Source organism: Macaca fascicularis, chromosome 13, assembly GCF_037993035.2.
Source record: "Macaca fascicularis isolate 582-1 chromosome 13, T2T-MFA8v1.1".
Classification (NCBI taxonomy): domain Eukaryota; kingdom Metazoa; phylum Chordata; class Mammalia; order Primates; family Cercopithecidae; genus Macaca; species Macaca fascicularis.
The window spans coordinates 93,889,122-93,910,523 of NC_088387.1; the positions used below are offsets into that span (position 1 = coordinate 93,889,122).

A 21,402-nucleotide genomic window follows, 5' to 3' on the forward strand; every position below is an offset into this window, starting at 1 on the left:
ACACAGAGCTGCAGAGGCCCAAAGGAATCTCCCATCAGCCTAGGGAGAGGGGACGGAGAGGGGAGAATGGGAAGGACAGAGCCCTTGGTGCACTCAGCAAACTTGAATGACTACCTACTGTGTGGAGCTGGCCTGAGCACAAGGTGCCCACACAGGGGGCTGGAGGGTATGGATGGCCAGGGGTGGGGGTGTGTGTGCTAGAACCCATTTGTCATTGAGCAACAGCTTTTGGCCAGGCTGGGTGAGTGGCTGAAACCCAGCGGGTTGGTCAGACTGACTCAAGTAACTCCTTCTCACAGTGGAGGACTGCGCAGATAGGAAATGCTGAGGTATGAAACACACATGCACACACACAGGGAAGACACTAGTTTCAGAGGAAAAACGGCGAGGGGCATTTAATCTTAAAACTTAAGAGGTCTCAGAGACAAAGGCTTTGGAAGAAAGGTGTGGGCATTCCTGATGCTTTACTTTCCCCGGAAAATTACTGCACCATAATTTGTGAGTTTATTTCTTCCAACTAAGAAATAGAGGCAAGAAAGAGGGAGGAACCCGAAGTGAAGGGCTCTAGGATCCAGGGACCACCAGCCAGCTCCAGTTGGATTTCAGCAGTCGGGGCTGCCTGGGGTGTGCAAAGCTGCTGTGTGAGCAAAACGCTGCCGTGAAGACATGCCAGGCGGCTTCCAGGAAGCGGCTGTGTGTGCTGACACGCATGTGGACAGGCAGTCTGGCTGGCCACCTCTCAAGACTGGTGTTTCCTAGAGCTTTCCATTGGCAAACGCTGCCTCCTGGAACTGAGGGACAAAGGTTTTGAAATAAGCCCTGGTGGGAAACAAGGGGAGAAAAAAAATTGTGGTTAGCACAAACAACTTGAAAAAAAGTGCAACTCGGAGCTTTCAAGCTAACTCAGAACAGTTGTTATTTATTGTTCATGCATGTTGGGCTGGATTTGCCTTCTCTGCTGAGGCAAAGCCCTTCGGATTTTTCCAAGGAGGTGCACGCAGTTCACTACTGTGATATCTCTCAGGAATATTCAAAAGGCCTGTACATGCGCCCTCCTGGCTGCCAATTCCTATGAGATACCTGCACTCAGGTCCTGCCGCCTTTTTTCAGGACAAAGACAAGGGCCTGGTCCAAGCTACAAGACAGTGTGTGTGCAATTGAACCACACAGTCATTTAGAGATCTGAAGTATCAGGAAGGTTGCCTTTTCCACTCAGTTGGACCTTTGACTTCATAAAGACAGAGGGTCTGATAAGCTTTTTAACACATTCTATTTTTTTAGAGACAGGGCCTCACTCTGTGAGCCAGGCTGGAGTTCAGTGGTCCAACCATAGCGCACTGTAGCTTTGACCTCCTAGACGCAAGTGATCCTCCTGCCTCAGCCACCCAAGTAGTTAGGACTATAGGCGTGTGCTACCACGTCAGCAATTTTTTTTCACTTTTTTGTAGAGACAGGGTCTTGTTACATTACCCAGACTGGTCTCAAACTCCTGGCTTCAAGGGATCCTCCTGCCTCGGCCTCCCAAAGTGCTGGGATTATAGGCCTGAGCCACCACACCCAGCCCTAATAATTTCTAAATGATTCATGGTCTCCATTTATTTCCAAACGCATATGCAGTCTGGTCTACTGGAAAGAAGCTAGGCTGGGTGTTAAGAGAACCTTCCCAGTCAGCGGAAGAGAGGTGGCAGGACCAGAGGCAGCCCATTTGGCCTTTTCGGCATCCCAGTTTCTAATCTGTGGAAGCAGGGCCACGTTCTACCTCAGATGTGCACCCGCCGAGCCCACACTGTGTCAGGCACCGTACAAGGCATCAGGCGTGGCGGGGTGGCCCAGCCATGGGACCCGCCACGTGGGAGACTGCAGTGTGGAGGAGATGGACATATGGGTGACCCCACATCAGGGCACCAAGGGCAGTCCCGCAGGCCGCAGTCCGCAGTCCGGGCAGCAGGGAAGAGGCAGCGGAGGGGCATTCCCAGCAGCAGCGTGCTGTCAGTTGAGAGGTGAGGGAGAAAAGGGAGGGGAGGAGAAGGGAGGGGCTGCAGAGGAAGGAGGTGGGCACCCGTGCTCCTGGTCACCAGGCTTGCCTTCTAGCCCCGCCCCACCGACACCCACACAATCACAGTGACACCTTACGTGTCCAGGAATCTCACCTCAGAGCAGTGGCGAGAACCAGGCAGGGCCACCAAGAGCTGTCACCCTCAGCACTGCAAAGGCTTCATCGCCTCACCCACAGGGAGCCTCCCACAGTCCATTTTATTTAGGATCTGGTCCTACTGAGCCTGGCTGTACCGGCTCCCAGCTCCCAGGAGATCAGAAGCAGCAAATCCGCAGTGGAGGAGCTAACCCAAGGGCAGGAGGCGGATTCACGGCAGCAGTGAGAAGAGAACAGAAAACTGCTCAGGAGCACGAGCACTCACCGGGGTTCCTGTGCCGCAGGGCAAAGAGCCCCATGCAATCCAACAGGCCCTGGAGTCGTCTCTGGAGCAGAGCAAATGCAGCGGCTGGTGCCACCAGCTGCCCGCCCCCTTCAAGTCAACTGCAGCCCTCTATCCAATCTGGCCTTGGAATGCTCTGGCTCTTTCTCAGTGCAGGCCTCCACCATGGCCTCTGCAGCACTGAAATGGCAGCTCCTCTCTCTGGAAGCTCCCTTTCCCTGTGACTTCTGTGACGTGTGGTGCCACAGCTGTCCTGCCTCTCTCTACCTCTCCCTGCCCCTCCTTCGGCACTCCCAGGCGCCATCATCCTTGGGGTCATGCAGAGCAAGGTGGGAACTCCTGGGCCTGCAGCACCGCTAGCCCAGCCCTCCCTCCCCTCAAACTTCCAGTCCCACGTCTCCAACCACCTGTGGGACCCCCCACCTGTCACTCTGTAACTCACACCAGTGTTCCACATGGATGTTTTCATCACTTTCATGTATCTGAAAATGCTCTGACCAATTTGGTTTTCTGTAACAGAACCTTCAGTTTCCTTCTGAACCAGTTTCCATTCTCCCTAAACCCCTATGGCGAATTCATCCTCAAGGCTCCTGCCGCTAAGTCCCTCCATCCGTAGTGACTCCCATAGCTCCTGTCTTATCTTTTGATGGCACTGCTGCAGAAGCTGCTTCTCCCCTGGACATGAGGCCTCCTTTGACTTTGTTTGCAGCTACATTGATTCTCTTACAGTGTGAGTCTCTGTCCCTTTCCTGAGCAAGACCTTAATGTCCTCCAAATTCTCAGCCTGGCATTCAACGACTCTCACTATCTGGCTCCAAGTCATTAAGAAGACAATCTATTCTGTTCCTCTATCATGTTTTTTGAGATCATGCAACCCTTTGAGAAGCTAAGAAAGTTAAGGATCCTCTCCTCAGAGAAACTGCAGGTAAGACCTCCCCACACTGCAACTCGGGGATGTTACAGGCCCCCTAAGCCGGCCACGGTCCAGGATATGAGCCTCGGATCTACTCCCTCTCCCTTCTTCTCATCTGACTACCTGCTCTTCCTCACACATGCCATTTACCACCTCTGGGCTTATTCATGCTCAGGACAAATACCCTTGCTTCCATCAAGTCTTCCCTGGTCCCCAGGAGGTCCTCTCCCTGCACTGTCCGTGCTTCTTCCGGGGCACTTGTCTCACACGCACAGGTCTTATCTGCCAGCCCCTGGAAAGCAGGAGCACATCCTGCTCCCAGTGACCACCAGGCCTGGCCAACATGGTGAAACCCCATCTCTACTAAAATTACAAAAATTAGCCGGGTGTGGTGGTGGGTGCTTGTAGTCCCAGCTACTTGGGAAGCTGAGGCAGGAGAATTGCTTGAACCCGGGAGGCAGAGGTTGCAGTGAGCCAAGGTCACGCCCATGCCATGGCACTCCAGCCTGGGCGGCAGAACGAGACTCTGTCTCAAAAAAAAAAAAAAAAAAAAAAAAAAAAAAAAAGAAAAAGAAAAAAATGAAAAAAAGAAGGTGGGAGAGAGAGCAACCCCAGAAAGACAACAGGTACAGCATTTAGGTACTGAGGAAGAACACTTCAGTCCATTCTCAAATTTCAAACTTTGTCAACAGTAAGAAAGATAAAGCACCCTCTTCCATCCGCTTGTGATCAACACAGCCCTGAGCCCGCCAAACCGCCACCTCCTCTGGCCCTCAGGACCTCAAAGTCCTTATCCATTAACGGCACCATGCCACAGTCACCCTTAACGCAAAAGAGGAGCTGTGATGTGGAAGAGCTCTAGACCTAGGTGAGGCCGGGGAGGGCAGGAGAAGCCCTGGGCTCTGTTCTCTTACGAAGAGTAGGAGTGATAAGGCCACCTGATGCCACACTCGCATGGGACAATGTGTGGGAGGAGCCAATCAACTGTTGGCTGCCACCCAGACGTGAGGGCCACTTATTCCCTCCATATGTTTCACCTGCTGCTATTTTCCCAGCACATGGAAATGCGGCTAGAGAGAGTCTTGTGGCCCCACTTCTCCAGAGGGTCTGAGATCGACAGGCTGCCACCAACCTCTGCTGCATGGATTCTGTGACCTGATGTGCACTGCGGAGTCTGGCCCATCCCAGTACCACTTTCAGGGAGGGCCGAATGTGCCCCAAGTTAGAGGTGAGGACGCCAACTTCCCCGACCTTACAGCTACGAACATCAAGGGGAGAGGCTGCAGCTGAGCTGCTCTGTAGCCCCCACAGGTGCCGGATGAGCAGATGGTGCTGGAACCACTGCTGCCCTGGGTGCTGGCCTGAGCTGGGCAGGGGTCGGGTCCGGGGAGCTCTCCACCTACCTCCCCAGGCCCAGAGTCACACTGGGTCCCAAGGCAAGCCTCATCAGCTCAGATTTTCCTTGGAAACTACTAGGGGAAGGGGCTACAACATTGCAAGCTCCTTACACAAAAAGGTCTTGGCAAGAGGGAGCACATTTGAAAGGCAAGCTTTTTTCTTTTCAGAAAGTTCTAAAGTTTCCTGTTCTGTCCTGGGCTTTCCCTGCCAGGGCCAACTGCGTGCTGCCAAGGGGAAGCGTGGCGAGGGCTATTTAAAGGCATGATGCTACCAGCTGTTTTCAGTGAGTGCTTCTCAACTTGGATCCTCATTAAGTCAGTTAAGGGAGGGGGAGGAGAAGGAAAGGGAAAATGACAACTGGCTCCCACCCATTTATAGATTTTAAAAACACTGTTTTCACTTATTTCACTTTTTATCAGAGAAAATGGAGAGCTGCCCAGAGTACAGATTGCTAATGGCAAGAGGTATCTGTCATCTTTGAAAAACCTTCGACCCAGAGACAAAGTATGTAGTAAGCTTTAAAAGTGTAAGCGTGTTCTAGGGGATAGTGAGGTCTCCTTACCTCCCCATTAACTGGCCAAGTGGGGCCCACAGGAGAGGGCCCTGAGTGTCAAGCTCCTCACTGAATGCACACTGGAAGGGAATTTATTTTTAGATGGAATTAGAGCTCAATATGCCTGAGGGCAAAATGAGGTTCGGGCCCTCTTCACTGATCTCAGTCTCACTGCTCAGGGTTTCATAAAATTACAACTCAGTCCAACCCAGGAGTCTCAGTTAGGAGAAGAAAACGTAAGGACTGGGTAGGTTTTCCATGAATTCACAGCAGAAGTAGGGCTGGCCCAGGCTTCAGCCCACAGGCACAGCATGGTGGAGGCAACAGGGTCAGGAGTCAGGGGGTCTACTTTTGTGGGCCTAGGGCCCAGGGTAAATCTCTTCTGGACTTCAGCTCCCTCATCTACAAAGCAGAGTGCTGTTAACTGAGGGTCCTAAGGCTGGTGGGCTGTGGAAGGTGAGGGCAGCCTGTGCGGGGCGGGCTCTGGAGCCAGGCAGACTGGGCTCGAGGCCTGGCCACGCTCCTTACTCGTTGATGAGGGCAAGTGACTGCAGCTTTAGTTTCTTCATCTAAAAGGTGGGAAAACTGTGCCTACCTTAAAGGGTTCTTGTGAGAAGTGGATGAGATGGTCTGAGTAAGCATTTGGCATGGTACGTGGCATAAGAGATGATCAGTAAACATCAACTATTACCATGAGTACCCGCTGGGGCCAAAGGGAAGAGGCTCTGAGTCTGAGTCCGTGGAAACAGCCAGAAGAACGTGTGTGTGCAGAAGCGGGCAACCTGTGAGAGGTCTAGGGTCCTTGCCCTCAGTTCAGCCTTTCCCGAGGCTCCTTGGATCAGGTCCTCCCTCCTCACTGATCACACTGAGCTGGCAATTGCAGGCAGAGATGGCCAATCTCAGGCTTGGACACTTAGCCAAAGTCATGGGACACTGTGTGTCTTTTGCAATCCAGTCTAGAGCTGCTTGTGGCATCCTTGTGGCATCAAAGGACAAACTCTGCAGTCAGAGGCACCTCCAGCCCTTGCCTGTCTTCTGCCCCCCAAACCTGCCAGGTGTACTCCTTGTGTGTGGTGTGCGGATTTGGTCAGGGCTTGATCAGGGATGACGCTGCAGCTCTTCCTAGAGGGGTATTTAGGAATCACATGGCTCCAGCTGCCAAGAGCAGGGTATTGGTTGGCCCGGTCCTCAAACAGCTCTCCTTCTGTCCAGGACAACATGCATCATAAAAGGAAGGCAGTGGGGGAAGTGGAAAGAGCACTGCACTAGGAGGCAGAGGACTCACAGCTCTAGCCTGGGCCCTGGCTCATTGTGTCATCCAGAACTGGGACTCTATTTCCTCACCTGTAACAGGACGCTTTCTACTTAATGATCTTATGACCACCCAGTTATGGTCTGAGATATCATCCATGTGATCTTGAGCAAGCCACTTAACCCTTTTGTGTCTTGATTCTTCATCTATTAAATTCAGACACTAGTACCTCTTCTCTTTTTTTTAAAAAAAGTTCCAGGATCCACGTTCAGGACGTGTAGGTTTGTTACATAATAAAAGTGTGCCACGATGGTTTGCTGCGCCTCTCAACCCAGCACCTAGGTATTAAGCCCTGCAGGCATTAGCTATTTATCCTGAAGCTCTCCCTCCCACCCTGCCACCCACCAGTAGGCTCCAGTGTGTGATGTTCTCCTCCCTGTGTCCATGTGTTCTCATTGTTCAGCTCCCACTTATCAGTGAGAACATGTGAGGATAATGGCTTCTAGCTCAAACCATGTCCCTGCAAAAGACATGATCTCATTCCTTTTTATGGCTGCATAGTATTCCATGGTGTATGTGTACCACATTTTCTGTACCCAGTCTATCATTGATGGACTGGGTTGATTCCATGTCTTTGCTATTGTGAATAGTACTGCAATGAACATATGCATGCATGTATCTTTAAAAGAGAATGATTTATATTCCTTTGGGCATATGCCCAGTAATGGGATTGCTGGGTCAAATGATATTTCTGGTTCTAGGTCTTTGAGGAATTGCCACACTGTCTTCCACAATGGCCAAACTAATTTACATTCCCACCAACAGTGTAAAAGCGTTCATATTTCTCCACAGCCTTGCTGGCATCTATTGTTTCTTGACTTTTTAATAATCGCCATTCTGCTTGGCATGAGATGGTATCTCATTGTGGTTTTGTGTTTCTCTAATGATCAGTGATGTTGATATTTTTTCATATGTTTCTTGGCTGCATAACTGTCTTCTTTTGAATAGTGTCTGTTCATGTCCTTTGCCCACTTTTTAATGGAGTTGTTTTTTTCCTATAAATTTAAGTTCCTTGTAGATTTGCATATTACACCTTTGTCAGATGGATAGATTGCAAAATTTTTCTCCCATTCTGTAGGTTGTCTGTTCATTTTGAAGACAGTTTCTTTTGCTGTGCAGAAGCTCTTTAGTTTGATTAGATCCCATTAGTCAATTTTTGCTTTTGTTGCAATTGCTTTTGATGTTTTTGTCATGAAGTCTTTGCCCATGCCTATTTCCTGAGTGGTATTGCCCAGATTTTCTTCTAGGATTTTTATAGTTTTGGGTTTTATAGTTAAGTCTTTAATCCATCTTGAGTTAATTTTTGTATAAGGTGTAAGGAAGGGGTCCAGTTTCAATTTTCCGCATATGGCTAGCCAGTTTTCCCAGCACCATTTATTAAATAGAGAATCCTTTCCCCATTGCTTGTTTTTGTCATGTTTGTCGAAAATCAGATGGTTGTAAATGTGCGGTCTTATTTCTGAGATCTCCATTCTGTTCCATTGGTTTATGTGTCTGTTTTTGTACCGGTACCATGTTGTTTTGGTTACTGTAGTATAGTTTGAAGTTAGGTAGCATGATGCTACTTTGTTCTTTTTGCTTAGGATTGTCTTGGCTATATGGGCTCTTTTTTAGTTCCACATGAATTTTAACGTAGTCTTTTTAAAATTCTGTGAAGAATGTCAATGGTAGCTTAATGGGAAAAAGCATTGAATCTATAAAGTGCTTTGGGCAGTATGGCTATTTTCGTGATATTGATTCTTCCTATCCATGAGCTTGGAATGTTTTTCCATTTGTTTGTGTCCTCTCTGACTTCCTTGAGCAGTAGTTTGTAGTTCTCCTTGAAGAGGTCCTTCACACACCTTGTAAGTTGTATTCCTAGGTATTTCATTCTCTTTGTAGCAACTGTGAATGGGAGTTCATTCGTGATTTGGCTCTCTGCTTGTCTACTGTTGGTGTATAAGAATGCTTGTGATTTTTGCACATTGATTTTGTATCCTGAGATTTTGCTGAAGTTGCTTATCAGCTTAAGAAACTTTTGGGCTGAGACAATGGGGTTTTCTAGATATAAAATCATGGCATCTGCAAACAGAGACCATTTGACTTACTCTCTTCCTATTGAATAACCTTTATTTCTTCCTTTTGCCTTATTTCTCTGGCCAGAACTTCCAATACTATGTTGAATAGGAGTGGTGAGGGAGGGCATCCTTGCCTTGTGCTGGGAATGCTTCCAGCTTTTGCCTGTTCAGTATGATATGGGCTGTGGGTTTGTCATAAATGGCTCTTATTATTTTGAGGTATGTTCCATCAATACCTAGTTTATTGAGAGTTTTTAACATGAAGGGATGTTGAATTTTATTGAAGGCCTTTTCTGCATCTATTGAGATAATCATGTGGTTTTTGTCTTTAGTTCTATTTATGTGATGAATTACGTTTACTGATTTGCATATGTTGAACCAACCTTGCATCCTGGGGATGAAGCCGACTTGATTGTGGTGGATAAGGTTTTTGATGTGCTGCTGGATTCAGTTTGCCAGTATTTTATTGAGGATTTTTGCACTGATGTTCATCAGGGGTACTGGCCTGAAGTTTTCTTTTTTTGTTGTATCTGCCAGGTTTTGGTATCAGGACAATGCTGCCCTCATAAAATGAGTTACGGAAAAGTCCCTCCTTTTCAATTGTTCGGAATAGTTTCAGAAGAAACGGTACCAGCTCCTCTTGGTACCTCTGGTAGAATTCAGCTGTAAATCCATCTGGTCCTGGGCTTTTTTTGGTTTGTAGGCTATTTATTACTGCCTCAATTTCAGAACTTGTTATTGGTCTATTCAGGGATTCAACTTCTTCCTGGTTCAGTCTTGGGAGGTGGTGTGTGTCCAGGAATTTATTCATTTCATCTAGATTTTCTAGCTTATTTGCACAGAGGTGTTTATAGTATTCTCTGATGGTTGTTTGTATTTCTGCGGGGTCAGTGGTGAAAGCCCCTTTATCATTTTTTATTGACTAGCACCTCTTTTCAGGGAGGTGGTGAGGAGAATGGAAATACGTATCAGGTACCAAGTCCAGGGCCTGATACATGGCAAGTTTCAGTAGGAGGTGGTAATGCTGTAAAGGTGGTGGGAGCAGTTGGGTTATTATTGGACAGCTTTTATCTGCATAGGATAGTTTTTATCTGCATAGTTTTATACAAATGGGGCAGGGTTAGTGAACACTGCAGAGCCCCAAGCAAAAAGTGCCATAGACAGTTTTGGGGGGGACATGAAGGCCTGTTCCTCTCGGCCACCCCTCTGCCCTCTGGCTCAGGAAGCATTAAGTAATCAGAGGGTAATGCCTGGAAAATGACATAACAGTTGGCTTCTAGAGAAGGGGTCTAGGAAGACGGAAGAAAGTGAAGACAGGGAGCCATCAGGGAAAGGCTCAGAGGCCTTGGGGTTGAGGCCAATAGGAACTTTTGTTCAATGAAGTCTCATCAAAAGAGTTCTTTCCTACTGGAATTATAGTGCTCTATTGATTCAATAGATCTTTTCAAAAGAATAAAAATCCATAAAATAGACAGCTGACAAACTGAATCAATATAGCTTTAAATAAATGAAAACAAAAACAGAATATACAATCCAAAGAGGTTGGGGACTCTGGGGGCAGGGAGAGAGCACCTAAGGCAGTTAAGCTTTGCACAGGTGATTCTTGCAACACTACCGGGTGTGGCAGGGGTCATGCTCCCCATTTTGCAGGTGAGAAAACAGAAGCTTAACAAGTGTAGTTAAGATGCCTGCCAATATCACTCCAACCCCAGTGCCACTAGAGCCTGGCCCCGTGAATGAGACCCTGTGGTCTTGTTGCTGTTAGCCTCCTTTACTTGGAACTTTTTATTTTGCAAGAGCCTAACAGTTGCCTTCTTCCAAAACAGGACTTGAATTCTGGAATTCAAAAATGCTTTTCTTTGGGTAATTGTAAGATGAGCCTCATGATGTTTGCTAGAGTCAGGCCAATGTGGTGGTAGGGTGGGGTGTGGTAGGAGAAGTGGTTCAGGGACACAGCCCTCACTGTCAGGAAATCAAGGGCATAAATCAAGTCAGAGGTCATTTTTGCAAATAGAGGCAAGTTCCAACATCTAAGGCTCATTGCTTTTTCCAGTTTTCTTCTGCAGCTGTGACTTCAACTGGCACATGTTTTTAATCAGTCATGTGAAAACCGATTGTGGTCTGAAAATCAAAGCAGTCCTGTAAATAGTGTAAGACAAGTCCTGCTAATCATGCCTCGTGGTCTTGCCTTGTCCTTATTGTCCTGAACCGCCACTGTAAATTCTGACTCACTTGGGGTTACTCGCCTCGTGTCAAAGGGCCTCGTGTCAAAGGGTCATCCTCACAACAGGCTGGCTACAAAGAGACCTGCTTCTGTTTCAATGCCCTTACCCCCTAACCCTCCAAAGGCCCCTGTGACAACTGCCATCCAACTGGGTGCCTTGGTGAGTGAGTGACTGGCACGATGGTAGCTTGTTTTGTAATTATGCCTGGGGCAATGGCAGCCTGGCTCTCGGGTGTGGGCTTTAGGAACAAACAAGTGCTTGTAAATGGCTCACCTACACAGTCAGTCTTGCTAAATGCGCCAACCCCTGAGCATGCCTGGTTTGTTTTCAGGGGGTCTAAGCTTGCAAAACAAGGAAATTAACAAACTTGAGATGCAAAGGCTTGATATCGCAGCGAGAACACAGTATCACATGCTCACAGCTTCAGGCAGAGGCCCTTGCCCTCAGCTGGAATCAATCTCCCCTCTACTCGATTCCACAGCACACTGGGCCTCCAACCTCGGGCTGAGCTATGTCTGCCTTGTGTTTGAGATGTTTAGATTGGTGTCTAGACTACAATTTATACAGCTCGGCTTCCTCGCCTGCGAGAAGGCTGACTGTGGTCTCAGTATGTGTTGAATTAAATCAAATGCCGTTTTAGGAGGACTTCAACAACAACTGACTGAAATCCATTTCTAGACATCAAAGTATTGGGATGGATTCTGGTTCCTGCTAAATCACAGGGTATTTTTAAATACTTACCAAAGTGATCAAAATTACTGAGCAGTTCTCTCTCCCTCTGAGGCCCTCCAAGGAGGCCCTCTGGAGCTTGGCCAGTTCCTCTGGGGCTGGAGCAGCTTGCAGCCAGTTTTTGCAACTGCAAAGGCCAGGACTTGCTCCCACGGGCTGCAGGCATCTCTGCTCCCTTGGCATCCCCTGGTGCAGCAGATGAGAAGGAGGAGGAGAAGGGAGGGCCAGCTGGCTAAATGGAGGGAGGGACAGGGTAGTCCTAATGGGCTCCTGAGCCTCCGCCGGCCATGGGACCAGCTTCCTTCTCTGGTGTTCATCGCAGATGTGTGCACGCATCTACACATACCAACTATTCTCTCACACCCTGGGAGAAGCTCCATGAGGGCAAGGCCCATGGGTCATATTCATCCATCTTTGCATCCCCAGCCTGGAATATAGTGTCCAACACACACCAGCTCAATAAATATTTCTCAAATGCAAGCATTTAGCTTACTTAAGATATACTTTAGAATGACAGAACGTTGTAATAGAAGGAAAAAGGAAACCACCGAGGTCAAACATTACAGGGAAGGGGAAGGGGAGACTAAGGGCGGGAGGTTAGGATGGTTCCTGTGGCACTGCATATCCTAATGATACATTAGCATACGTCATCCCTGTAAGTGCCTAGAGGGCAGAATTTGGGGATGGTTCACCCTTAGTGCCCTTGGTGCTCACCTTGTCAGAAGCTCCTAGCAGGTGAATGTCAATTTGGTGCTAAATGAATGCCTGTTTGCCCAGGGGGTTGACCTGAGGCCCCAGAGCTAGTAGGAGGAATGTGAGCCAGTCCTCTCCATCCCCCTCCCTCTCGGACTGCCGTGCCCATCATACCCTGCTTGATGAGAGGCAGGAATGGCTGTGTGGCACTGAGAAAGGCTGGGAGGATGGGTGCACCTGGCTGGGCCGGGGCTGGGAACGAGGCCAGGTGGTGGGTGTGGGGGGCTAAGGAATGCGCTGCTGCCTGGGGCCTGGGAACCCAGAGAAGAGCCCCAGCCCTGGATTTATCTTGTCTCCCCATCTGCACCTGCCTGGTGTGCCCAGATAGTGAGTCCTCTGCTCACTCTGCCCAGGGCTGTAGGAGCAGGCACTCAGCACAGGCCATGATGTGCTGATGGCCACGTGGCTGCCTGGGGTGGGGTGCAGGGAGCTCGCCACAGTCCCAGCCAGGAGGAGGGCTACTCACGCAGCTCACCTGCGGGGAGAAGTGGGCCACCTGTCCGATGGTGGTGAGTCACCACCAAGGTCACAGATTACCCTCCACTTCTTAGTCATCGAAAGGTGAAAAACCAAAGGGTGGCCCTCAAAGAGGAAGTGCCCAGGGACCCAGCAGAGCTGACCCTGGAATGTGGGTCCAGGCCCCAAGTCACACCCCAGCTGGGACAGTGCTCCGAGGTTTGTGCGCGGCACGGCCAGGCATCAGCCTCCACAGCAAAGTACCAGACTCCCAAAGGAGGGCCTGAGGAACACTTAGGAGACCAACTCCTTGGGGCCACTAACCTTCCCTCCCCTGACGCTCTCTAGGGCTTTGAAGTGTTATTTGCCTGGTTATAAGTTCAGTTTCTTCCACCAGATCTCAGCATCCAGAGGCCAGAGCTCATGGCTTCCACAGGTGCTCAGTCCCTGCATGCTGGCTTTTGGGCACAGATTTTGGTCACCCAGCACTCTGGGACATTCACCCCCCTGGCTGGGTGTTTGAGGATGTGGGGGAGGGGCAGCAAGATGGCCATGGTCCCTCCTCTCTTCACCCTCATCCCCCTGACAGCTAAAATCACACCCCCAGACACCTGGCTCTCTGGGCTTCAGACAGAAAAGCAGCAATTCCCAAAGAAGAAAGTACTCAATGGGAGAGGGTGTCCAAACTCCACTCCCTGCTGGGGTACAGTGGCCTTCTAGAGACAGTGGCCTTTGGTAACAAGAGTAATCCTCACAGCAGGAACTTCAGGTGGGCTCTGCTGGGGTAGGGTGTGGGGAAGTTCCATGCAAGCTGGCAGGGAGCAGAATGTCTGGCTGGAGGGGCCTTAGGAGTCTTCTGCAATCATGCAGTAGAGAGGCTGGGGAGAAGCACAGGAGGAGGAGATGCACTTGCTCTGGCTGGGCCGCAGGGCTCACTCCACACTGCACCAGCACGGGCCCTGCACGTGCTGACAGCAGGTAGCTCTGTGGCCCCAGGCTCCAGGTACAGAGAGAGAGGGAGGGAAGGAAAGGAAGGGCATATATGCAACCTGGATGAATGATACCCACACGTGGTGTGAAGTAGGCTTGTTCAAACAGTGGGTTGCAAAATCCATTTCGTGGGTTCTGAGCAGCATTAAAATAAAGTGAAATAAAATCAGGGTGCACTGTATGTGGCACTTTTGTTTTAGTTATATATACTGGATTCAAATGTAAAATATCTTGTGGATTGTGGTTAAAAAAAAAAAGGCTGGAAGCCATGAGTATAAGGAAAGGGAGGCAACTACTACATGCCAGATATCATGCTACTTGTTTTCATGTATATTATTTTATATTTACTCCTTCTAACAGGCCTACTACCAGGCAGGTGATTCTATTTTTGCCAAAAATAAATCTATGACCAGAGATGGAAAGTAAGTTTTCTTTTCTTTTTTGAGATTAAGGTCTCTCTCTCTGCACTCTGTCACCCAGGCTGGAGTGTGGTGGTGCGATATTGGCTCACTGCAGCCTCGACCTCCAAGGCTCAAGTGATCCTCCTGCCTCAGCCTCCCGAGTAGCTAGGACTATAGGAGTGCACCACCATGCCCAGCTAATTAATTTTTTTTTTTTTTTTTTTTAAAGAGATGGGGTTTCACTATGTTACGGGTCTCACTATGTTGCCTAGGCTGGTCTCAAACTCCTGAGCTCATGTGATCCTCCTGCCTTAGCCTTCCAAAGTTCTGAAATTATAGGTGTGAGCCACCATGCCTGGCCCAAAGTAACTTTTCTAAGATCACACAGCTAATAGGTGGCAATGCTAGTTAGGAATCCAGAGCTGTTTGACTCCAAAGGGCACATTCTTCCCACGCCACCATGATTTCCAGTGGAAAGTGTACTGTCCACTGAGTCGGGAGCTTTGGGTTCTGTCCCTGGCTCTGCCGTATAATGGTGAATAACTGCTCTGTTTTCTCATCTATGCAGTAAGGGAGTAAGAGAAATAATTTCTAAAATTTTTTGATTTCATGCACTCTCCCATCCCAAACCTCATTGTGGCAGTATTTTAGTCTCCCCCATTAAACCTTTCCTAGAGCTGCCAACAGCTCAGTAATGAATTTCGAGGGCTACTTACTGCCAATCCCCATTGCACCTACATTTGTTCTACAAAACCCCCTAAATGGCCCTATCTCTGGTAGCTCTGTGTGTCTGCAGGTATTGACTGGTGCTGTTAGCTCTGATCTAGGGACCTGCATCGTGTAGCTTTTCAGCAGAATTATGACTGTGATGACAAGAGACCAAAGGGATGACCTCGACCTCCCTCTCACGGGCCCATGTGGTTCTTGGAAGGGCTGGGGCATCCTAATGAAGAATGAAGGCTACTCTGAGTGTCTGGGGAAGGAAAAGAAGTGCAAGAAGCAGAGTACATGCAGTCCACCCAGGTGACATGTGAGGGACCACAAATGTTCTCCAAATAATGAGCCCCAGAAGAGCAAAGGAAGCCCCGAAGGTTCCTGTAACATAAAGATCATCTTAAAACTCCCTAGGGTTGATGAGGAGTAGTATCTCTGTGAAGTGCTGTCACAGCGGAGGTGTCACAGTCCCGCACAGTCAAACTGCGGACTTGGCATGGGGAGCTTGAGCTGTGGTTCCAGCTCTGCTTTTCTCTGCTCTGCCACTTTGGAGAAGCCACTTCACCTCCCTGTACCCCAGGGATGCCTCATCTGCAAAGTGAGGGGATGGTTTCCGAGGTCACTGCTCAGTCTAATATACTATTATCCATTACTATTATTTCTGCTTTGGTATCAATCCAACCACTTTAGCCAGAGGCAGTTTCTTAAGTGGAAGCAGTAATTTAACAAATGGCCTCTCCCGGTGCTTTGCTGGAGGGGTTCCCTCAAGAGCCTCCATAAGCATCATCAGAGGTGCTGCACAGGTCTGAGCCGTCTATCTCCCCTTTGTCTCCAGATCTGACTTAGGACCCCAAGAATGCTGGCCAATATCCATCCTGCTCATGTTCCTTCCACCCTTCAAATCAGCAGACAACTAAACATTCACACGTTCATGGGCCACTCCTGTGCTAGTCATGGGCTGGTTCCTGCAGGGCTAAGGGGCTGCATTTGGGCAGGGCCCTGGCCCTCCGGGCGCACACAGCTTGACTCCCAGAGCAGAGAGGGCTGCATGCTAACCCTGGATGAGAGTGGGGAGCTCTGCTTTCACAGCCACAGGCTAAGCCCTCCCTGGCCTGCCCCTCCTTACTGCTATTGCTTCGGAAGAACAGGAGCAAACTTCCTGCCTTGGGCTGGCTTTCTTTTCTGCTCAGAGCTATGTGGGGGCATTCTCCAGCAGGCCAGACGTCTAGCCCCTTTAATGACAATAATGATAATTTACATTTATACAAGGCCTTTCATTGGGGGATTTTAATTGCATCGCAAACAATAATTAATTCCCCTTTGCGAGGCTGGCAGCCAGCTAAGCAGGAGCCCCTTTACTCTGCAGGTCAGGGGTGCTTTCCTGGGCCTGCAACATGCTGGGGGTCTCCCACCTAACCTGACACCTCCCCACCCTCAAGGCCTGGCCTAAGCATCGGGGCCTGGGGCCGCCAACTACAGTCCATGACTGTTTGTCCTGCCCCTGAAGCTCCACAACATCAATTGTTGAGCCACTCATTTGGTGCTAACCAGAGAACCTTGCTATTGGGCGAGACTCAGGATCTTGTCCAAGGCAGTAGCACTACTCGGGGGTGATCCTCGGCCGCTGCCAGAACACCTTTCATGATGGAGAGCGCGCTGCTTAAAGGCGCCTCTGAGAGTTACAGGGTTCATCTCTCTCTGGAACTGGAATCTGTCCCCTCGAAACTTCTGCCCACGGGTGCCAGCTCTGCTCTCTGGAATGAAGCAATCCTACATAACTGTCTGGGGTTGCTGGTTGAAGTTTCTGGCACGTAAGTTGTCTACTTCTGTGGTCACCCTTGGGCGGAGCTTGGTGGCTTATACTTCACTGAAGTTCAGGGACACTTGTCAACTGAGTGGTAGGGGCAGCCGCAAGCTCCATCACTGGGGAGTGCCGAGCTTTCAATGCAGCACTTCAGACTACTCTGCCCCAGTCTCAGTGGTATAAACACTGGAGGCTTCTGAGTTCATTTCACTGGGGCTGCACCTCAGTGACACCGAAGTACCCTCATTTTCTGTTGAATGACTGAATGAACAGCCTTCCTTCCTAAGGATCTATTATTCTTAAGTTCATGCAACCACTGTCAATTGCAAGGGACTGGTTTTTGGAGACCGAGTCAGACAATAATCCATTTAGTTTTTTTCTTTTTCTAAACCCACTTTATCAGAATAAATATTTGGTGCTAAACTTGAGAAATGGAAGCATCAATGCTGAGCTGGGAACTGACCCAGGGCAAGGAACTCCACAATCCTCCTCCTCTCCAAGGAGTGAGAGGCAAGGGTGGGGCAGAGGGGCAAATGAAATCCTTTGCTAAGTTTATTTTTAAAAAGCTAGATCTTCTGGGGAAACCAACACTCCCTAGAGTGATTTCTGGGTCCCTGCTGGTTTGCTTTTTGCCTGAAAAGACACCGGCCCTCCCTCTGCCAAGAGCACATTGTTTGGGTGAGATTTTTCTCACACTGGCTTACCATGGAAGGAATTTCGAGCATGCATTAAAGGCTGTTGTTTTCCTAAAACCTGCGCAGTATGAACAAGAGGTTTGGCTAGTGGTGACACGGCCTCATTCTGCTTAGATTTCACACGATTCCTATCTGCCTAGAATTGGAGTGAGCATTTTTGGCTTGGGTTTGGCCTGGATTGTAGATCTGGGGGATGCTTGGGAAAAGAAACATGGGTTAGAGACGGAGCCTCCTGGTGTCATTCTGTGGCAAGGAGAACACGTGGCAATCATTCCCTATCTGATTAAGTGGGAAGAACGTGGATTTTGGAGTAAGAGAAAACTGAATTCAAATGTGGATCTATTACTTACTAGCTGTGTGTCTGGAAAAGTCCCCGAGTCTCTGTTTCTCTCCAGTGACCCCACAGTAGTTGTTATGAGGCAACAGTGCCAGGCACATGGTAAGAACTCAAGCCTTGGTTTCCTTCCTGCCCAGCCCTCCACTGCCATCACATAGCTACAGACACACACACACACTGAGGACCTCCTGTTTCATGTTAACTCATCAAACAGTTACTGAACAGCTCTTATTAACAAGGGCCTGGATCTCCTGGGGACACTGTCCAACTAGTGTCTGGTACCAACAGGTATGTATGCAAAGTGAATTAACTAACTTGATACTTGCTATTTTATAGTTTATAATGTGCTTTCAAAATAATCTCATTTTAATCCAAGCAACAATCATGTGTATGAAATCGATGCCATTACTCTACTCCCCCTATATACATGAAGGAACAGGCTTGGAGAGGAGTAACTTGCCCAAGGCCAGGCACATGATAAAGGCAGAACAGGACTTGGAAGCTGCAAGCCTGTGTTCTGAAGACAGCACACTGCTAGCCCTGGAGGGTTTTCCTGCAGCCACTGAGGGCTAAGGCTGAGGAGCAAGGGCACGGCTCTGGGCGCACCCAGGTTCCACTAGAAGGCACCCCACTGAGTGACGCTGCCAACCTATGCCTGGCCACAGCAGGCTGCAGCTAAATGTGAGGCCATCACCGTGGGCCCGGCGACGTGGAGTAGTAAGTTTCTGAAATTGGAGACATTGGCCGGCAGTCAAGTTTCTTTCTCTCAGGCCCTGGGCTCCGGTCCTGCCCTGATGTGCACAGATGTTTCCAGGTTGACTTCACTGGGCTCCCCCTGCCCTTCTCAGTGTGCGTGACGGCACTGATATGCAGGTACTGTCCTTTACCTTCCCATCACATCCTTCTAGGTCACAGAGAAGAAGTGCTATGGGCGCCGGACTCTAACCGTTCCTTAGCAGGGTGCCCTGCACATGTCAGGGGCTCACAACAGGGACGAACTGCATTCCTTCTTGTTCCCAGTAGGCTCTTAAAACCAAGTAATGGGACAGGAAGCAGATGTTGGTCCTGGGTTGCTGTCAGCTCACTGCCTCTTTCTTCCCACTCCTCTAGCCTCTGAGCTGCTGGGAACCGCTGATAGATGCAGAATTGAAAGGGTAGGACAGGAGTCTTTCAAAGTTTGCCCATATGGCTGGCCCAAATACAGTTTCCAGCATGAACTGAGCGGTGGAAATCGGACCTGACCACAATGCTGCAGCACCCACAGAGTTCATCAGTCTACTCCAAGCCATTCTGACAACACTCCCTGCCAAGGGTGGGTGTCCCGAGGAATGCCGTCACTGCGCACACTGCGCAGCGGGGAACCCAGTGTCTCGGGGATGAGGTCAGTTCCCCCACCGTGAGCCTGTCTATTCTGGACCTCTGAGCACATTTCCCTGTGCTGCAAGTGTATTGCCTTTGAGGTTGAACCGTGTGGAAAATCATGTGCACTCCTTGAGCTGAGCTGAAGCTGGCAGGAGGAGCCAGGCCTTGGGCTCTCCTGCGTAAGCACCTGGCCTACAGCGGGGCCTATGGCATCTGCGGCCAGAGGACCAGCTCTCTGCTCGCAGCATGGGGCACCAATCCGTCAGCCCTGACTCCAGCCACACTTGCCTTGCAGTGCTGCTGAAGGGCACAGGGATGAAGAGGTGTGCTGGTGGCTAGCCTAGTCCGCTGTGTCCTCAAAGACCAAGGTCAAGCAGAGTTAACCTGTTGTTGCCCAGCTAGGCCCCTGAGGGGACCCCTCAGACTTCTAACATGCCAGGTACAAGGGGCGCAGGGGGCTGTGCATTTTTGGACGTGCAGCTTCTGCCCCGCACAAAGGCATCAGGCCAAGAGAGCAAGTGGGGGCTGAAATTGAGCCTGTGCTCTGCATGCTAAGCTGTGTGCTCACCGAGGGACAGAGGCTCAGATAGACAGCTTCTTCTTTACCTAAAGCTAACTCTACCGGCCCAAAGTGGGAGCCTTTTCTTAGTTTGCACAGAGGTTCTTATTGGCCAAGGTGACCCTGAGAAGACCATTCAGTTCTGTGTGTTGGGTTCCCTATCACACACCTGGTGCACTAACATGGGTATGGGGAACTTCACTGGATGCAAATTCTATAAAGTAGAACCTTGTTTGGATGATTTTGGGGGAAGAAAGTGAAGATTTCTTCCTTCCTAATTTGCATTTTAAAAGACATCTTCAGAACCCATTCTTGTTCTCCTGGCCACAGCCTACTGCACTACCCCACCGCTTACAGTTAATCTTTTCCATCCCATTGGAACGAAGGCAAACACACACAGCCCAGGGGTGAGGTGGAGTTTGGGCAGCCCTACAGGTTCTCCAGGACAGCATTTGGCTCCCTTTCCTGCCGTGTTTATCAAGCAGAAGAATCAGCATTCTCTTCCAGGCAAGTACAAATGGGTGTCCCACCTCAAACCATGCCACTGAATACAGTCAGACCTACACAGCTGGGATATCTTTTCTGCAAAACTGGTGGACACCATGCACAGCAGAGCCATTAGACCAATAAACAAATACAGACACACAGCAAAATAAACTCTGTAAAAATACAGCAAAATAAGCCCCGCCCTTTGTAAAGTTCAACAATCTCAAAGCATGCTTTGTTTTCTAACTACTACAGGATGGAAAGAGGCCCTTTCCAGTGAGCCCCTATTCCAGGACCTCTTCCTAGTCAAGAATTGCCTCAAGTTCAAGAGCCATAGAATGCTGGATTTGAAAACCCTAGAGCTCATCTAGCTCAGGGATCAGCAAACTCTTCCTGTAAAGGACCAGATAATCAATATTTGCAGCTTCGCAGGCCATACCTGTATTCTGTTGTAACAATTCAACTCTGGCCTTGGAGTGATAACAGCCAGAGATGATATGTAAATCAATGGGTGTGGCTGTGTTGCAATAAAACTTTATTTATAAAACCAGGCAGCTGGCTAGCTTTGCCCTCAGGCTGTTGTTTGCCCATCCATTATCTAGTCCAGCCCTTCCTTGTACAGAGGAAAAGAGATGAGGTCACTCCTTCACAGTCAAAGGGCCATTTGGAGGTCCACCCAAGACCAAGACCTGACTTTCAAGGCTTGGTGGGAGGAACAGAGATACTACTGCCAGCCTCAGAGCCACCAAGGCAGAGGCCAAAATGGCTGCTTGGATAACGAGAGATTGACTAACATGTCCAACTTCACCAGAGAGGACCAAAAAGCAGGTGGAAAATCACAAGTTAAAATCTATCCACAGATTAAATCTACAGGTTAAAATCAAGTGGGACTGGAAAGACAACCTACATATCCAGCTGAGCCTGCAGAGATCTAACCATCGGTCACAGCCTCTAAGCGTATGCTGCTACTGTTCATTCATCAGTTAGACTCAGGCACAACCTTAAAATGTCTCTGGTGAAGAAAAGGCTGGGAAACAGGAACTGGAAAGTCACTGGCACTTGTCTGTGAACAATATGAGAAGAAAACAGCAAATTCATGTTTTCCAGTCAGCAGCTAGTCAAACCTCTAACAGTACGTAAGTGGTCAGAGAGGACAAGCCCTCTCATCCAGGGCTGAGAACAGGTTGTTTTGGCTGTCAAGCATTTTCAAAACAAGTTTTCTT

At 49.2% G+C, this 21,402-nt stretch overlaps 1 protein-coding gene across 25 annotated transcripts in view; it reads right to left on the minus strand.

The window, feature by feature from the left end:
• Positions 1 to 368: 368 nt before the first annotated feature.
• BABAM2 (BRISC and BRCA1 A complex member 2) overlaps positions 369 to 21,402 on the minus strand; it is a 493,921-nt gene continuing 472,887 nt past the window's right edge. For 13 of the 25 annotated variants that reach the window (XR_012422531.1, XM_074012079.1, XM_074012077.1 and 10 more), the window contains 2 exons: positions 11,635 to 11,808; positions 369 to 819 (listed from right to left, as the gene is read on the minus strand). Coding sequence is in view for 20 of the 25 variants with exons in the window: in XM_074012079.1 (XP_073868180.1) it covers positions 11,649 to 11,808 (160 nt within the window). In the remaining 5 variants the exon portion in view is untranslated. The remainder of the gene's footprint in view (positions 820 to 11,634; positions 11,809 to 21,402) is intronic. The other 12 variants (XR_012422532.1, XR_012422530.1, XR_010580642.1 and 9 more) reach the window with 1 other exon arrangement.